This window comes from Pleurodeles waltl, chromosome 1_1, assembly GCF_031143425.1.
Source record: "Pleurodeles waltl isolate 20211129_DDA chromosome 1_1, aPleWal1.hap1.20221129, whole genome shotgun sequence".
NCBI lineage: Eukaryota > Metazoa > Chordata > Amphibia > Caudata > Salamandridae > Pleurodeles > Pleurodeles waltl.
The window spans coordinates 936836694-936855106 of NC_090436.1; the positions used below are offsets into that span (position 1 = coordinate 936836694).

The 18413-nt window shown below is 40.7% G+C and overlaps 1 protein-coding gene across 2 annotated transcripts in view; it reads right to left on the reverse strand.

Moving 5' to 3' along the window:
* Window positions 1–18413, reverse strand: part of PRSS12 (serine protease 12) — a 562235-nt gene that overhangs the window by 408030 nt on the left and 135792 nt on the right. For both annotated transcript variants that reach the window (XM_069230157.1, XM_069230158.1), the window contains exon 4: window positions 3856–4009. In XM_069230157.1, coding sequence (XP_069086258.1) covers window positions 3856–4009 — 154 coding nt within the window. The remainder of the gene's footprint in view (window positions 1–3855; window positions 4010–18413) is intronic.

The window sequence follows — 18413 nt, forward strand, 5'->3', positions numbered from 1 at the left end:
TTTCGATTGTAAAAGTACATTTATTATCACAAATTACTTTCTGGGTAGACACCGGGACCTCCAAGGGACCAACATTACTTAGTCCCAATTTTACCCCAAAGAGAACAACATATTTTGGGGCGAAATTCATGAAAAAAACTGTACCTTTATGATAATGCTCTCAAATTAATGGTTGCATTTTCAAGCATTCGGGTCACCATTCAGGGAAACCCTCCATGTATATCAAGGCAACTGTAACATGCATCGGCTCTCATAACCTATGCTAGCGGTAGAACAAGGGTCTGATGATGTCAGCAGGCTCCTGAGCTTTGAGACAAATATCTCATAGGAGAGGGATGCACGGCCTCCAAAGAGCTCATGCTTGGGAATTATGCCAATTGTGTTCCTATTTTAACACACATTTTACGTTTTTAGAAATGGATGTAAAATGCACCCAGGTAAAGATTAATGTGTCAGCGGGCATCCTAATATGCCTAGAACAACTACACTTGCACACTGTAGCCTCATGATTGCTTACCTCTGTACCCCTACCGCTCGTTTCTCTCACCTCAAGGGCCTCTGCACTATCCAGAGTCAGGATAGATATGAAGAGACACCTCATGGGGTGCCCTGGAAGCCCTGCATCTTGTGGCTGCCTCTTTCTGCCTGGATACAGGAAGCATAAGATCCTTTTGCCTGGCACCTCAGCTCTTGTCTTCCCACATGGCGGGGATGCATATACAGGCAGCGCAAGAGTGATGAGTGAAAGGTCTCTTTTGGGGAAAAGCTGGCAGCCTACCACGGGGAAGGGGATGTACTTTACACTGACCTTTTCTTCCTCTTGTCTTCCACCCTGCACCACAGCATGACCTGGTGCGTTTAAGAAGAGTTTCTACATTCTGCCCTCCCCCCACGGAAACTCAGAGATGAGGAGCAGGCTGCTGATAGTCCTGTATTGGGCAGCAACTGCAGAAGTAAAATGCCTCTTCACAGGCCCCAGCTACTTACTGTTTCTGTCTCTGCAACCTCAGAACCAAATATTCAAAGGCCATGCTGCTGGGCCTCAAGTCCAGATACCCTGTGATATTCCTTCTTCGGAGACCCACTGGCTTACTTGAACTCATTTTAAAATGTTGTGCCTTTCACTTCAGGGTTTCTGTGAACGAGGATGGAACCTCTGCTCTTGAGGAAAAGACTGATCCATCGCTCTCTGACCACGTTCTCGGAGGACAGTGTTTAAGTTTCCTCAACACTTGATAACCCTACCGATTTAGGCAGAAGGCTCCTAATTTTGTGGCAGTCCCCTCAACTACAGATTGCAGGTGACCCTCCTACAGCATGTTCAGGCCATGGGCAGGAACAGCAATTTCTGCCCATAACTGTTAAATCTATATTTACAAGCCTAGGTGCAGCCTTGCACCAGTTTCGACTTTACGGCACGTAGATTGCCATAATGCGTTTTACATTACATACCTGCATTACCCTGCCGCCTAGCTCTACTCAAAGAATGCCCAGTCATTCCATTATTGTATGCCCATTAAGTGCCACTTCCTTAGGCCCAGACCAATACTCAGTAGGCCTCAAAGCAGGGATTTCGAAATGTTCCCAACCACGAATGCAGTGTCCCCACACAGAGGCCCAAGCGCTTTCAGCTGTGACCCCCCTCCTTGTTCTGGTCTTCATTCAGGTGCAGAATCTACACCGCAAGCGTGGGGTGCGCTTATTGTGCAACAAAACAGTGTTGACCCACCTCTTCAAGGAGGCCCAGGCGATAACGCCTGTTTTAAGATGTCATGTCTTAAGTATCACCCTTAACCTACCCATTGGCAAACCAGTGTTTCTTTGCTTACAATGTGTATTTGATTCGTGCTCCTATTTTGTAGTAATCTTGCTATTTCACTGCTAAAAAATGTTTTACTCTTCTTTGAAGTTAGCCCACTTGCAGCATTGTTACTAGCTGTTTTAATGTGTACAGGACATGTAGACGAGGGTCTGATTCGTTCACTCATCAAGGCTCTGAGGTAAACTTAATGTGTGTTCGGAACACGAAGAGGCCTTACAGCTCGAGTGTTTACACAGAAACAGTACAAATAACACAGACTGTGTGTATTGGGTTAAAATGTACCCTTGTGTGATAGCGAAGTGCCACAATGTCTACAAAGTACAAGGATTAAACACTATTTGTAAGGGAAGCAGAAAGGGCTGGCTCTCAACAACCTAAATAGCTTACAGCAGGCCTAACTGCGTCAGCATGCTAGAACGCATACTGCGCAGGCCTGTGTGCCGAGAAGGTGTTAGGCAGGTTAATACTGGCCGCTGTGCAGAAAAGACATGCATTCGTTTGTCATTACATTTGTCGTGATAACTACTGGTCCAGTGGCCACACAGCGCTTTCCTGTGATATCACCAGGCCAGAGGTCGTCTGGTGGCATTTTCCCTAATTTCGTCAATGTACTAATTAGTCATTTTAAACCCTGAAAAATCATGTCTGTTATGGCCACAGAATGTTGACGTTCCTATTACTTTAACCAGCAAAGTCGGTTAATCCCTTTGAACACTTGTCCCACAAAAGCTCGACTTCCACACTTGAGAAACTCTTAAATAAAATCAATTTCAACACCTACAACATACTCGTCAATTAATCGTTGCCTCCTCCATTTGTGTCTCAGCTCTTTCCAGCACCGAGAGGCACCAGGAAGTTCTTGCGCCTAAACATATTTAACACAGATTAGGTACCACGAATGACAAGGGAAATCTAAGAGGGGCAAAAAACACACCGTTTTGTGAACTCTGATGACCTTAAAATTATATCTCTACCTTTGGGTTTGGTTTAAATTCTAAAACCAAAATCAATGTTCAAAACACGTACCCCCTACAATTAAAAAGAACTGGGATTTCTACTTTCTGAATACACATTAACACGTGTTTCATAATATTTGAGCACTGGAGTGCATGCACAGACCTTGGTACAGACACACAAACAATACCATAAGATTAAAAATCATTTGATATGCACATTTCAGTATACTATGCTATTTTTCCTCTGGTGAACAAATGAACAATTCGTTGGCTCAGTTTTGAAACAAAAGACACACAAAGGTACTAAAATAATGACTCCCAGAATGTACATTATTACAGGCTGGGGTCTGGCTCTGGCTCAGCTGTTGAACAAAATGTGCACTCAGATTTCACAGTAAACGTGGCCTGAATAATGAAACTACTGGTTTTCCCACATTCCACAGTGTATTAATCTAAACCCTGGCATGCTTGAGACTCAGACAACATAACATGTTCCACGTGTGAATACCTCCACTGCTTCACAACTCAACTCACAAAATGTCTGGAGAGGTGAAGAGATAGCAGCAGAGGCGTTCCACTTCCCTGACAGTCAAGAAGAGCGGTGGCCTAGGTGACCATGGGAGTGCGGGATGTGTTGGTGTATAGTTGGCATTACCACATTGGAATGTTGGGCATTCCATAGAAGACAGTGAAGTGGTTCAGTGCCAAAAGTGGCTGGTATCGACCCTCGGCTACAATATTCCAATGTTCAGGGCCTGTAACAACCGTTCTAGTCCTTGGCAGTGGGCTGTAATGCTATATAAAAAGCCGTGCTTGGAAAAATAAAACATGAATGATGTGTTCTAAAGTGTTAGATACTCCCATCTTTATTTAGCATTATTTCATTGACATCAATCCCTGGTAAATGTTTGCCAACGCGGTCAGACCTGCAAATTGCAAATCTTACCAAAGAGTGGCTTGAAAAAAAGGAACATGTAGCCATAAGTATCTTGGAAGAAACATGGAGGTAATAGTTTTTATTTTAGTATGTTCTGCTACACTGGTACTGACAAAATATAACCAAGGAAAGACACTCACCCAAGTCCAAGCTGCCTACAGACAACCTCGGCATCAGCGTCGTCCCACTGGTCATCGCAGACAGTTCCCCACTGCCCCAAGTGATAGACTTCTATCCGCCCTTCATAGGGCGAGCTGCCACCAACGAGCCGGGCTGGAATAAAAACAGGGGGTTCTTTTGGGGTGCAAGGGAAACAACAAGCAGAAAAAGTCAGAACTGTGTTTAGAATTAAAAACACAAAATATCATTACATACTCATTGCTTCTTTGGTTTATATTCTTGTGCTAAGTTGTGCCCCACACCAATCAACTACCTTCTTGAGTAGCCAGCCTGCCTTTCTTTTTGACTTGTCTTTCTACTTCTGAATGAACATGTTAAGTCGGTGTTGGTGGAAATCACACTTTTTGGCAGAAGAGTGAGAAGTGTACCGACCTCAGAGGGGGGGGACCCAGAGTCCTCTAAATACGGTATAGGTTGTACTTGTACAAGGCAAAGGGTTTAACACTACCAGTGGGCGTCTAAACTAGATCATGCAATGTATAGACCACAGAAATAGAACACCACCTTAGCAGACCTTGGGAAGGTGAAATGTAAACATATTTGGGGGAAAGCACACCAAAGCACTAAATCTGACCTGACCCCTGTACAGAACTTTCCTAGCCACCAATTGCTTATGTGCTCTACCTTCCTCATATTCAACTCTTGGTTACCGACAGCACAGGAAGAGGGAAACCAGGAAAGGACTAACGACCTCAGAGAGTTTGGCAGATGCCGGGCAACCACAAAAAGCAACAGATGTTGCATCCACAATGTCTAAAATGCATATACTCCTTGCATACCTTAAATTGTATCCAAGGCCCCAGGGCAGTTGAGGGTGGGGAAACTAGATAGAGCAAATAAAAGCAAACACCCGAATCCTATCAGAGGTGAACAAGAAGGAATTTAGAGGCAAGCCACTCAGTAGATACTATCTGTGCCAAGCCTCTCCAAGATGGCTGCTGTCATGGCAAGAGGCACTCATTGAGTCTCTTTCATTCATTCTCTTTCATATATTAACTACACAAGCCAGGGATTGTCAATTGCTGTGGCCAAAACCATGTCAGATCACTGCAAGCAGACTTAGAATTAGGAGTTATTCTGGGCAAAGGGAAGATCATACACACTTCAATATACAATATTTAACCATCTTATACTAGGTGATTAATGCTTGCTTGTACTGCGATCTTTTTGAACACACATTGGCAATTAGGATTATTAAAGAAAACATAGAAAGACACAATGTATATAACTATTTTTTAAGGAATGATTATAGCTTTTCAGAGTAGTCTCCGGTCATTCAGCGGAGAAGTTCAAGGAGAAATTAGAAGCTGTGACTCTTGAAAGGAGGATAATTGAGCAAAATAGCACTGGCCTTAATTTTGATTTTTCGTGCACATCCATAAACTGAAATACCATTTGATAAATAGTGCAGAGTACAATGGAGCAATTGTTACTCTCGGAACAGGAGCCAAAGGAAACAACCACATATCACTGCTCCGCATCTGCAGTGCCTTCTTGTGAGAATCTGCTATACCCGAGGCTGCTACGTTCAGATAAAGGAAAGCATGAATATATAACCTCCTCAAATCAAGCATTCGTATAAAAGCATTTACAAACTGCAAATCCGTTTTTTTGGGACTGCAAAGCCTACAGCTTTGCTCACCCTTGACTTTCCGATCTTAAAACCCAATAGAATATCACATGCTTATTTCACTATTTATTCCAAGCTCCGGAAATTTTTGCAGAATTTTGTTTGCTTTTGTTTCAAATTAGGTAATAACCTTATATAGGTAGAAATATGGACAAATCTTTCCTGTCAAAACAAAATCCTTTCCACAACTTGGATTGCAAGAACCTTACGTTAAAGCAAATGGAAAAGATTGTTTGTAGATATTAGTTTTCTATGAAACGTTATACGACTGAAAAAGATTTGTGAATCATAAAATGCCCTTTCGATCTAAAATACACATATTCTGTTTGTCATGAGAGAAGGGTGGTAGTTTGTCATCTGTTTTATTAAGTCAATGGCTCGTTTATCACTATAATTAAAATTGGTTGTCATTTGGAAGATAGCTCATTGATCCTGTGGAAGGAATCAAATGGATATACTTGACCCAGCCAATGATTATTTAAGAAAAACTTAACTAAAAAAATCAATCATTATAGAGAAGCCATCAGGGCTCATAGGGAAGAACTTGTTCTAATGAATTCATTGATACTACTAAAAAGTCACTTCTGTATTAACACCAAGATCACCCAAGTTTTCTATTTTTACTTATCTTGGTATTCTGTTTGATGGAAGGACCTCCTGGGGCTTTTCTTTTCTTGGAAAAAGACTTGCACTAGTCAGATTGTGTGGACTCGTCCTGGATTTCAGTTTAAGGGTGGGCAGGAAACCCATAAAAGCCTTGATCCATATTTATAATGTGTGAGTGCTCTGCAACATGTTATGGAAGTGACATCTGGGTGTACCAGGATTGTGGCCCTATCCACCTGGAAGAAAATATGTTTGCCAGGAGTTTGCTGGGGGTACAGTAAAGTTCCTCAACATTTGCCATGCATGAGGAATTACATCTTAAGTATATTTCAGATACATTAAAACTAAGGCCTCTACTGTGCTGGATTTCAATCTGGCATAAAAATGAGCCAAATCTTAACAGGCTGATAATCAGGGACTGTCTCTCTTTGGACAATTTAAAAGTGATTTCCTGGCTGAGATACAGTAAGTCGAAATTTGCACCTCTGGGTTGCCCCAGCATATTTGTGCATCCTGAAGAAATTGTCAAGGCTGAATATGTGTGGGTCAAAGAGAATTTTTTATCATGTCTTTCTGTTACCAGGGAAGGGCATGAAATGAGGAAACCAATGGCTCAGGCCCACTGTTTGATAAAGACTGTTAAATCTATTGAGCCATATCTGACGCGGGTAAATAATGTCTATCACCACCAGCTTTTATCCAAGTTCAAATTTGATTATTTTCTCCCTTTAATCAGCTTTCCCCAAAGATTGGGCTGCTGAAGGCAACTTAGGCCCATGTAAGTGTGACAAAACCTCAGTTCAGACCATTATACATGTTGTGATGTTTTGCACCTTTTACACCTCTTGCAGAAAAAAACGTTTGGTACCTATTTTAAGAGCGGCAGATTTTAAGCAAGTAAGACCATCATTCTGGGAGAGATTCGCACCTGTGTACTCATGGGCCATTTTCTAAACAGTGTTTTCAAAATTCAAGGGGCCTGGTCATAATTTCTGGTATAATGAGGCCTGCTGGATACCCTTTGACCTCTTGACTCATTTAATTACTGAACATGTACTGACTGAATATGTTTCATTGTTCTATGCATTCTGCCTTGTGGTTTTTATATTGTACTGCGATTAGATTAAAAACAAATATCATGATTTCATAATGTTTTCATGTATCTTTCATGGTTATATTTATTTTAACTGAATAAAGACATTATCTATGTATGTACTAATACCGTAAAGGCAAAAATAACCACTTTTATTCTCATCAGTATCACTTTTTGGCAGGAACAGAACATTCAACCAAATAAATTGTTCATAAGATATTTTAAAGGTGCTAGGTTTTCCAGGAAATCCTAGCATGAGATGAGGCAACTCGAGTCATTCCTCAGTTAATTGAGTGTGGTGCTTCAAGTTAAAAAATAAGAAAGAAATAAAAAAAAGAAACAAGGATTGTCTAAATTATATATTGTTTTAATTGATAATGATGAAACTTCATTGTATGTTGGCACATGGTTAAAGTCATGAGTGAACAGTTGGATGAGGAAAAAAGAGTACTGGGAGTAAGAAGCAAACCCCAGAACTCTCTTACAGGTTTCTCCACTACACCAAAACACCAAGGACGTGTGTAGATGCTAAATATACACATATCTGAATCACCATTACTAGAGATTTCTTCGAGTATGAAAGAAAGGAGCATCTTGCACGAACTGAGAAATGCAACAGAAGGGCATGCTGTTTACTCAAACATTAAAGATCAGCTTCTACTCACATGCCCAAAACAATTAATACTGAAAACAACTATTTATCCACTGACCTATTTCTTCATATTTATAAGGATCTTTAAACTTGATTTCCTTCATGTGTATTAGAATCCAGGCTATTAAGGCAGATAGATGCAGCAAGGAGGGAACATAACAATAGTGACAACCTCTGTAAGGATGATTTAGATGAGTAGATTGCTCATTATATGATCAATGATGTATTTCATGGATACTTCACTTTCCTGTGCAGTCTGTTGCTCGAACATTCAAATTAATTATTGTCTGAGTTGATGTGCCTATATGTTTACATGTAATAGATGGCGATTTAATGTGGAGCAATCCCAAATTTATCAAGGAATTGAAATCTTTTGTTGATGATGACATTTTATAATAAATCGTCATACACATCCATTCACAACGATTGAAAAGCACTGAAAACTAGCAATAAATTGGAAGGAAACTCTTCAAAATATTACAAATTTGGAACTCAAATATTTTACTTGTAAATCACAAGAGTCTCTTCAATGAATAAGAACTAAGTACTTTCCCGAAAACTGACAAAACATTTAGATCCAGAACTTGCTATTCTGCTATTAGTGGGTATTGTTTAACCTTTTTTATTTTTTAAAAAGATGTACATTCACAAGACACTGCCATTCAAGAAGAAAATATTGATAGCTATCTGAATAAAATGTCTAGATGAGTACTCAGTCAGTGATAATTCTTTGTTAGAAAAAAAATAACCTTAGTTTAAGTTGTTAGAGTTCTATGCCTTCTAAAGAAGGGTAAAGCAGAAGACCTGATAGGCTTTCAATTGATTTACGTTATTAATGTTCCTGCCTTTTACCACTTTACTTATTGAATTTATTTTAAAAAAAATTACATTCTTAAAACTGTCCCTTGGATTTTCTTGAGTGATTATATGTCTTATTCCCAACTCTGATAAAGGTACTACACCCATATGTCATTTCAACACTGATTGTAAGATGTATGCAGCAATCTTAGATTTAAGGCTACATTCGACTAGTTTTAATCTCAATGAAAATGAACAGACTGTTTCTATTAGGAGTGCAGCACTGGCCCAAATATGGTTGGAGTTTGGGCGCACCAGCCCAAATGTAATATGCCAGGGTCATATGCAAAACTCTGACACACACATCACAGCTCAAAACCTGACACACTACACCAGATCCTATAGTTATAAATCCTGAACCAAGGATCATAATCCCTGGCCCATGCCTACCTTGATCAGTCAATTACAACTCTACAACTAGGGGACCGATGGTCATCACCAGCTTTCTTTCCAACCTTTAAAGATGTAACCAACAAGGTCATGCAGCAGCGTTCCTCCATTATAGACAGGAACATGTAAGCAAAGCATTCTCGTGCTGCCTCTTTATCAACAGCTACATGCCCCAGAACCTGCAACCGTACCTGGCAGCAGGCCTGTCTACCACAGGAAAATGGCAGCTTATTAGGGATCGGCTTGGTGGCCTTCCAGCCCTAGAGCTGGCTCCGAACTGGCGCAACCTGGATGACAGAAAACCTGGATGACGGAAAGCAATGCCACCGGCCAGAGTTAATCGAACATAAAGCATGCACCTGCCTAGCCCTGCAAATGGAACACAGGCAGTGGCTGAAATCCATCTTTATAACAAGAGGGATCTGCACATGCAGAAGAGCTGTGATTGAGTCCCGGAAAGTCACTGACTGTAGATTAACTGCCCGCTTTGTCAACATTTTGGTCAGTGCAGCAAATAAATTTAATGCTCCCCAGGCTGAGCTCTCTCAGCCCACCTGATGTAAAGCCTGTTATCGGACAATCATTCCATCAATACTTTTAGGATAATATAATATCCAGCATCTCTTTTTTTATGTAAAAACTCGAAATCCATTGATTTAATTACGTGTAGTATAGTTTAATTGAAAGTATTTTTTTAAGATTAGGTATTATGCAAATTTATTACTTTTATGATATTGTATGCAACGGATTTTAATAAATGAACATTTACAAATAAATAAAACATATTAGGAGTTGATTGTCTTCAGACAATGTTTTTGGTTTATATCTATTTATTAGCTACTGTGCTGTGCAAGACAAGGCTGAATAATAAACACGTATTATAGCACCTTAGATGAACACTTCTCACAAGGTCCTACCAAACAACATATTGGACACAGCTGCAAACAATTCAACATATGCTCTTCCCAACTGTGGAAAAAAGTCAACAACTCAGAGTCTCAGTTGAGCTATGAGTGAGACAAGGACAAAGGAGACAAAAAATAAATTTTGTAAACAATCAAAGTAGAACAACCCCATCCCACTCTGGAGAGTCATTCTCCATACATACAAACTCAAAATCTACCCCACTCTCCCTGTTTAGAATGATCAGTGTTATAAAGTCCCACAAAGAGCCATCCTAGTTCACTTTCTAGGCACTGTAAATAAGCTTTCGCTGGATACACTTTGGAGAAAAGGAATTTCTTCCCTGCATGCTGCAACTTCAGACGCACTGGCGAGGCACATATGACTGACAATCATTCCCTACCAACTCTCTCTTGATGTTCAGCAGTTATCCTTTCCTGGCAAGGATGATGTGGTTCAGAAAGAATAGCAGATGCCTCTAAGTCATCATCACTGATTTATTTTGCACCGATACGTGCAAGATCCTGTCTCTCTACTCAGCTGGTGGCATGTCATAAATAAAGTTTATAGTTCCAGATTTCCTTGAGCTGCCGTGACATTAGTTGCTGAAAAAGCTTTTGATATGTAGGTTTAAAATACATGTTTAAAGGTCTACAGTGACACTGATGGGACGATAGGTTTTCAAATATGATCTTAATGCTATATTCCAGTGGTATTCAATGATATTCAGTCACCTATTTCAATTACAAAGCGACACTCGTCAGGGTAGCCCCTTAACCCTGTTAACGTTTATTTTAGCTCTCAAACTTTTTACTGTTTATTTTATCTATCAACCCATTTATAGCCAAAACAACATTGAATAATCTCATAAAAGGTCTTCATTTTGCTTACAAATATAATAAATATTCCCCTTATTCCGACAATTCATTATTTTCAGAATGACTCGGTGGATTCTTTGCCTTTCTTAATTCAAGATAATAATATTTCTTTTTTCAAAATTACCTAATTGTAAACGAATTCTAGATAAGTCTGAAATTGCCCCTCTCAAAATATATGCATGCCATCGTTGATCTAGTTTGGAACAGGGGTACGAGCATCTTGTTATGCCTCTGGTCCACTGTGTTACATACACGGCGAAGCTTCAAGTTACCTTCAGTGTCTCACTGTAATCACCCCTTTGAAGGAAAAGGGTGAAATTAAGACTTCTTGAAAAACACACAAAGTAGATTTTTTACTATACTGTTATTCATTGAAGAATTATAAGCCTGCAAGAGTTGCAAGTTAAGAGACCATATGCTTGTAAAATAAATTCGCAATAAACAGTGTTATCTTGAAAATGGTGTACAAAATATTATCCCTGACCCCAAAGAGAAATGATGATGACTTCTTATTGTATTACACTATTCTTTAAAACACCCACAGGTTTCTGCGACGTATCATTTTCAGAGATGAGGGATAGGGATACGTTTTTCTTTATTTCTATATGATGATAGAAATGCTCATCTTATGAGAAAGTGTTTTAATTACTGGAATTTAAAAAAGGTTTACATTTAGTTCCACATCGCTTTAAATGCTAGGTTTCGTTTAATCTCCAAAGTTAGGGCACATAGATAATCTTGTAGGAACAATATGATAAAGTAGCAATCTTGTTATGCAGTTTATCCTTCACACTTTTGATAACCTGAGCACATCAACACCTTTACTACTGTTATACATTACTGTGCACTTCGTATACCTTAACAAATGTATTCGAAGCTCACCTCTTAGACCCAGCTCACCCTGTAGATGCTGCACTTATGATGCATTCACACTGTTGACACTGCACTCATGAACTGCTCACATACCTCCCACCCACCACTCACTATACACCTCTTTGGGCTTACACACCACTCATCTTGTACTCATCCACCACTCACCCTGCACTCATGAACTGCTCTCATACATCCCACCCACCACTCACTATACACCTCTTTGGGCTTACACACCACTCATCTTGTACTCATCCACCACTCACCCTGCACTCACCCAGCACTTGCGAGTATAGGTATTTGTTATAAATATCAGAGCGTGTTACACTCTAAGTTACAGGATACATAGCATATCACATTTAATATCAACAATCAAATAACACCATTCACTCAACTATAATTAAAGGGGACATTTAAGAAATGTGGGTGAATCTGTCTTGCACTGATAGCTCACAGTCCCAAACGTTCTATGCCTGTAATCCCCTCGGAGTCAAAGAGTAACTTGAAGAACATTAAGGCCCTCATTATAACCTCGAGGCTGCGGGAGCCAGAATACCGCCAGTGCTGGCGATATTTCTGGCTCCCTATTACAACTATAACAGTGTTAGCGTCCGCTGGCCCAGCAGAAAAGTCACATCAACATTGCTGCCAGCTCGTAATAGAGCCGCGGCAATGCTGATGTGCAGCGGGTGCAGTAGCACCGTCTCACATTTCACTGCCCAAAATTTGGTCAGTGAAATGCGTGACGGGGCTATGCCTGGGGGCCCCTGCACTTCCCATGCCAAGTGCATGGGCAGTGTAGGGGCCCCCAGGGGCACCCCAAGTCCCCCTCACCGCCAGCCTTTCCATGGTGTTTACTGCTGTGGCCAGGCTGGCGGTCAGGACTCATAATACCCAGGGCAGCAGTGCTTGCAAATGATGGGACACCAGAACAGGACAGGAGGACGAGTGAGGGGGCAGGAAGGGACGGCAGCGGAGACGAAAAGTAAGTCTTTTTTTTTTCTTCTAAAAATGTATTTTCCCTGCCCCGCTTCCCCCTCCTCCCCTTGATATTTGTGGAAACCGCTGCTGCACATAACTCTCCTGGAGAAGCAGCAATACCCACATTATTACCATACTGACAAGCTAAAAACTCAGGGACTAATTACGACTTCGGCAGAGGGGATTACTCTGTCCCAAATGTGACAGATATCCCGCCCGCCGAATTGCGAATCCATTAGATACTATGGAACACGTAATACCGCTGGCAGGATATCCGTCACATTTGGGACGGAGTAATGCCCTCCGCCGAAGTCATAATCAGGCCCTCAATGTTTATCCAGTGATTTGTGAACAAAAACAATTAAGGGTAGTTATGTTCCATGATGGCTACGAGGAAAAAGAAGCATTGATAAAGCCAATGAGCCCAGCCTTTAAAAGTAATTATCCATGCCATTTAACTTTAAAGGAGGAGTAAATATATATTACATTTTTATTTCTGCCTTTTGCGACCATAAAAAAACTTCAAAAGAACACAGTTTAACTAATGCATCACAAATACAGGTAAAGTGCAATAAACAATTCTGCAAGAGCTGCAATTTAAGTAACAGTCTAAAATAATTAAGTAGCAGCATGGTTTGAAAAAAAGAATATAAATTAAAGATATATATAAAGCGAGTCAGGAGTGGAACTTGCCCATCAATAAATACAATTCGTTTAATCTTGTAACAAACCGCATATAAAACTAAATCTTATCATACATGTCCAAGTTCAGATAACTTCTTAACCACCTTGAGCATGTTAAAATGTGACAAAACATGTATATTAATCAACAATCCTTTAAAATCATACTAAAACATAGTTACTCCACACAGAACATATGCCTTAACCTCCAGGCTTTGTGCAAATATTTGGCCATACCACACACGTATAAATCAGTACTGACTGTTGTTAAAATTCTAAGAACATTTGCAAAATTCCTCACTCACAAATGTCTGCACACAGGGACCAACCAAGGTTTCCTAATACCAGCATACAAGCATACACTGGGCGAAAGAACATAAAGTGTACGACTATTTCAGAGGGAGAAGCACACGTTGGACATTTTGGGGAAATTCATGACTAGGCACTTCAACTGCTCCTAAATGAATTCAAAGGTAAAATACTATATTGAAATGTCAGATATATAGCTCTTGCCTCAAGTGGCTCAATCTTATCAAGTAACTCTTCAAAAAAGCAGTTAGAGTTTTGCATAAAGAAATGTTTCTGTCAGACAGCTCAAAGGGTGCTTTAAATAACACTTATTGCTGACACATGCCTAAAATCTGGACTTAAGTTGTTCAACCCTCCCTTTGCTGTTTGACATGGGTTATCCCTTAGCTTGCTCATGTCAAGATTACTAAACCAAGTCTTGATGGATTTAAGTCAGGGTATCCTGTTCCCAACAACTAGGCCTTTGAGCTCCTTGATTGATAGTTGATACTGGATTAGATCTTTACTCAACCAGGTTTAAGGTTTGAACGTGTGAGATGTTATGCTGTGCCAAATCTAATCTTAATGGAATCAAAGGTGCATTTTGTGTAAGACCTGTAAGAGATCAAATAAACCTATTCTCAATTCTTGTCAACTTGGATACAATGGCTTGCCAATTGTCCAATTTTAATTTAAGCAATCTGCTAAGACTAAACGGGAAAATGCAGCCTTCGGTGTGGCCCAAATTTTAATCCATAATAATGGGGGGGGGAACTCATGAGGTCCCCAATATAGTCTACTCCTGATTCAAGATGAAGAATCAGGCTGGCTGTACTTTGAGGTAGAGCAAGCAAGCGGTAGAAAAATGTATTTTCTTCAACTTGAAGCCGCTCTGGAAGGGAGAAGCCCCACACGCCTGCACCATGGACCCCAAGAGAAATCCATTTGCTTTTATACAACTGAATCAGTTCCCTAATGGGTTTGTGACCAAGCTGGTTAGCAAATCTAAATAGATCATCAGATGCTACCCTCATTTTAAGCGCTCTTTGGACCATCAGCCTCTCCCAAGACTCCCAGGCGACCAACAGAATGCCCAAATAGGTTAAAAAAAGCTAATTCCATTAACTGGGGTCCTCCTATCTGAAAAGCCTTTGTTTTTGTAGTTTTAGGACCACTGGTCAATATAAATGATTTTTGGAAGTTGACCTTAAGCTTTAATTTAGTCATGAAATCATGAAATCCGTTTAACAAGTTTTGTAGGCCATTGGCAGTTAGTGCGAAGAGAACGGCATCATCTGCATAGACGAGGACCGGGACTGCTTGTGGGCCAAGGCGTGGGATGTCCAAACTGTATGATTCTAAATAAGTACCTAAGGAATTGATGTACAATAGAAATAAAAAACAGGCAAGGATACAACCTTGTCTTACATCTCTAGACACACTAATTGAGCTTGTGCATTCCCCAGAGAGTGTGTAACACACCTTTGTGGTTTTATCTGTATGTAGTCTTTGCACTAGATGCACCAATAAGTGGTGAATAACAGCCTGATCCATTTGATCCCATAGGATCACACGATCCTCTAAGTCAAAGGTGCAGGAGTGGTCCATAAATGCCATATGAAGGGCACCTCTCCAGGCTTTGACATACTTCCCCCAAATGAGGTTTAGATTTAAAGCCTGCTCTACAGTCCCAAGACTAGATCTGAAGCCATATTGTAGTGGGGAGAAAAGTAGTCGCTTCTGCCCTGGTTTCTAGTTTGTTAAGAATCACCCGTCCAAGGATCTTTACTGTGGAATCTAATAGGGAGATCGGATGATAACACGTAGACGAGCTTCGATCTCCTTTTTTTAAATTGGGACAATAATGGCCTCTTTTTATGAGTCCCTCAGATTGGCTTTAATGGCTGCCCTTAGGGCATTAGTCAATAGAAGGACCCAGAAGTCGATGCTATGTTTGTACAAATCAATTGTAATCCCATCTGGGCCTGGGGCCTTACCACTAGCTGCACTCTGGATTGCATTGGTTACAGAGGTAGATTGAGGAGGTTGGCTTACTATTCCTCCCAAGCCGGAATAGACGGAAAGACTGAGATTTTGAGTAGAAAAAACCTCCCCGTATTTAAAAATATGGGAGAAGTGATCAGTCCAAACCTGATTACTAATGTGACACTTGATTCAGGAGGAAAAATCATTAGTGAAAAATGGGAAATTAACATTCTCACAAAATAGTTTACCAGTTTTATATTGGCTGCTTTGTTTAGATCCTCCCAAGCCTTAGTCCTCAACTCACACTTCCTTTTTAATAAGGCCTGTTTATAGGCCCTTCTTGTGTTGGTTATAGCCTCTTGGTTAAGTAGTGTATACATAGTAGCCTATTTTTTAGCTCTTTGAGTGCCAGAGTGAACTCATTATTAAACCAAGATTTCATTTGGCGATCACTTAACTGCTCTTTAGAAGTTAATTGGCATGCTACTTCACCGTGTTGTTAGAAAAACTCTTAAATCAGACTCCATATTTATATTTAAATTGTGAAAAAAATTATCTGGGTTAACTTTGTTCCACTTTTGATGGGCCACTTTATTTTTTGTGTGAGTAATAGGGGGAACAATAGATCTTGTTGATGTTACAGGGTAATTACCAGTCATAAAAATGTGGATAGGGTTGTTACCACTAAACAGCAGCCGAAGAACTTTGAAGTAACTCAGGTTGAACACTAAATTAGAGGATATCAAAACAAAGTCAGTAGTACTGCCTCTGCCTCTCCCTGTAAATGTAGCGGGTCTATTATCATCTTTATCCAACACATCTGAGGTGTCTACCAAGCTATAAGACAAAATTAATCTATTTATAGTTTAACCATATACCGAATGTAGAAAGTAATCGCTAAAGTTCTCATGTAGGTTAGAAAACCCACAAATACGCTCCCCACTGAATTGACATTTCACAGTATTAAAATCGCATGCCCAAATTATCAAAATGGTCTTGTAATTTTGTGTGCCACAGAAGGCTGCGAGCTTCTTCTCCAAATCCTCAACAATCTCTGCAGTTTGGGATGAAAATTGGTTATAGTAGTAATTAATTAAAATGTATTGTTTTAGCTATTTGCAAATACATAATTTGAAAGTTGTGAGCGGACACTACCACAGTAACTTTAAGATTATCTAAGGCACAAGAAAGGAAAGTTGCTAAACCCCCCTTTCCTCTTCCGGCTAACGAGGGGGTGGCGAGTGAGCAATAATACATGCACCCATTCAATGAAACAGGGTTAAGAGCCCATGTTTCCTGTCAGCATATAACATCGTAGTTAGCAACATATTTCAGACAATCCTCACTAACTAGTTAATCTCTTGCCCCAGCCACATTCCAGGATAAAAACTGCAAACCCTGCATGTTTCCTAAATTGTTTGTATCAGAGTGGGTCACTGAAAGCGACTTGCCAGGGCCTGGCTGGAGGTTGCTAACATTGGAAACAGTCTCTGGTGGTTGAGTCACAACCATAGGATCTTTGAATACTGACAAAATCAAGCGTCAATTGATATCCAACAGATCTGATAGGGCTTCATAATGGTTGGAGTGGACATATGGATCTACAGGATCTAACTGGCTAGGTAGCCTATTACACTTGTGGGGCCCATTTTACTCAACCTTCCAGGGTACGTCTGTTGGGGGTGAGTAAAAGAAACCCAATGGTCTGGCCATTATTCTACTTTGTGTTGTGTCTATAAAGCTAGCCGAGATAACAGGAAGTAAACCCATTTGGTGTTCTTAAAATTTTGTACTATACAATCCCCTTCAATAGACTTTAGTGTAGGGCCGACCCATCTTACTCTGTGGGCCATGATAATATTGTTGCTTATTGTATGGAGACATTTAGCATTTTTCTTACCCCAGTCCACTGCTTTACTCCTCAGGCTTTGGGCTTCCTCGGGTAGATCAGCAGCCAAAGAAGGGACCCTGGCTAACACCACTGTATATGGAGTACACTCTGGGGGTAAATGTAAACAAACAGACACTCCTTTGATCTGGGGAACAAGCCGTGGGTCATACTGTGAAGAGATTGCCTTAAATATTTGATTTGGTTGTTCTTGCTGCAGAATAAGGCAGGTCCCAGCCCCCACGCAAGGACTATTAGTGGAAGATGTGGCGCTAACAGGAGCAACAATAATGGTGGAATCAACAGATAGTGAAGGGCCTGCATTGGCCTGAACCCCCTGGTTACCAACAATAGTACTTGAGAGGGCCTGGCCCGCTAACACAGCCAAATCGATCCAAGAGTCACTTTTTAGCACAGACGTCAGTCGGTCCATTTAGGTCTCAATATGTTCTAGGACCACCAGTATAGGATGCAAGGCATCAATAATCAACTTCCTACAATTTGAAAGAAGAACCTCCTGTGTCATTGGCCACAATGGCCGGGTGACAAAACCCCAGAATCTCCTCCCTGCTTGGACTTGGGGCAACCTTATGGGCAGCAACTTCCTGCTCTTTCGATTTCATCATGCATTCCGCTCTTTGCCTTGTCACAACGGTAGGTTTAGAATTCACCATGGGCGTAAATCCCCCTTCTACTGTCGAGGGTCACAATCCTTCAATGTAAATCCAGATTTAACTTCTGGGGTGGGTGGGGCAGATAGGGATGCTATCTGAGTGGGTTGCGGCGCGTCTCCCTCCTGGTGACCCAACTCCTG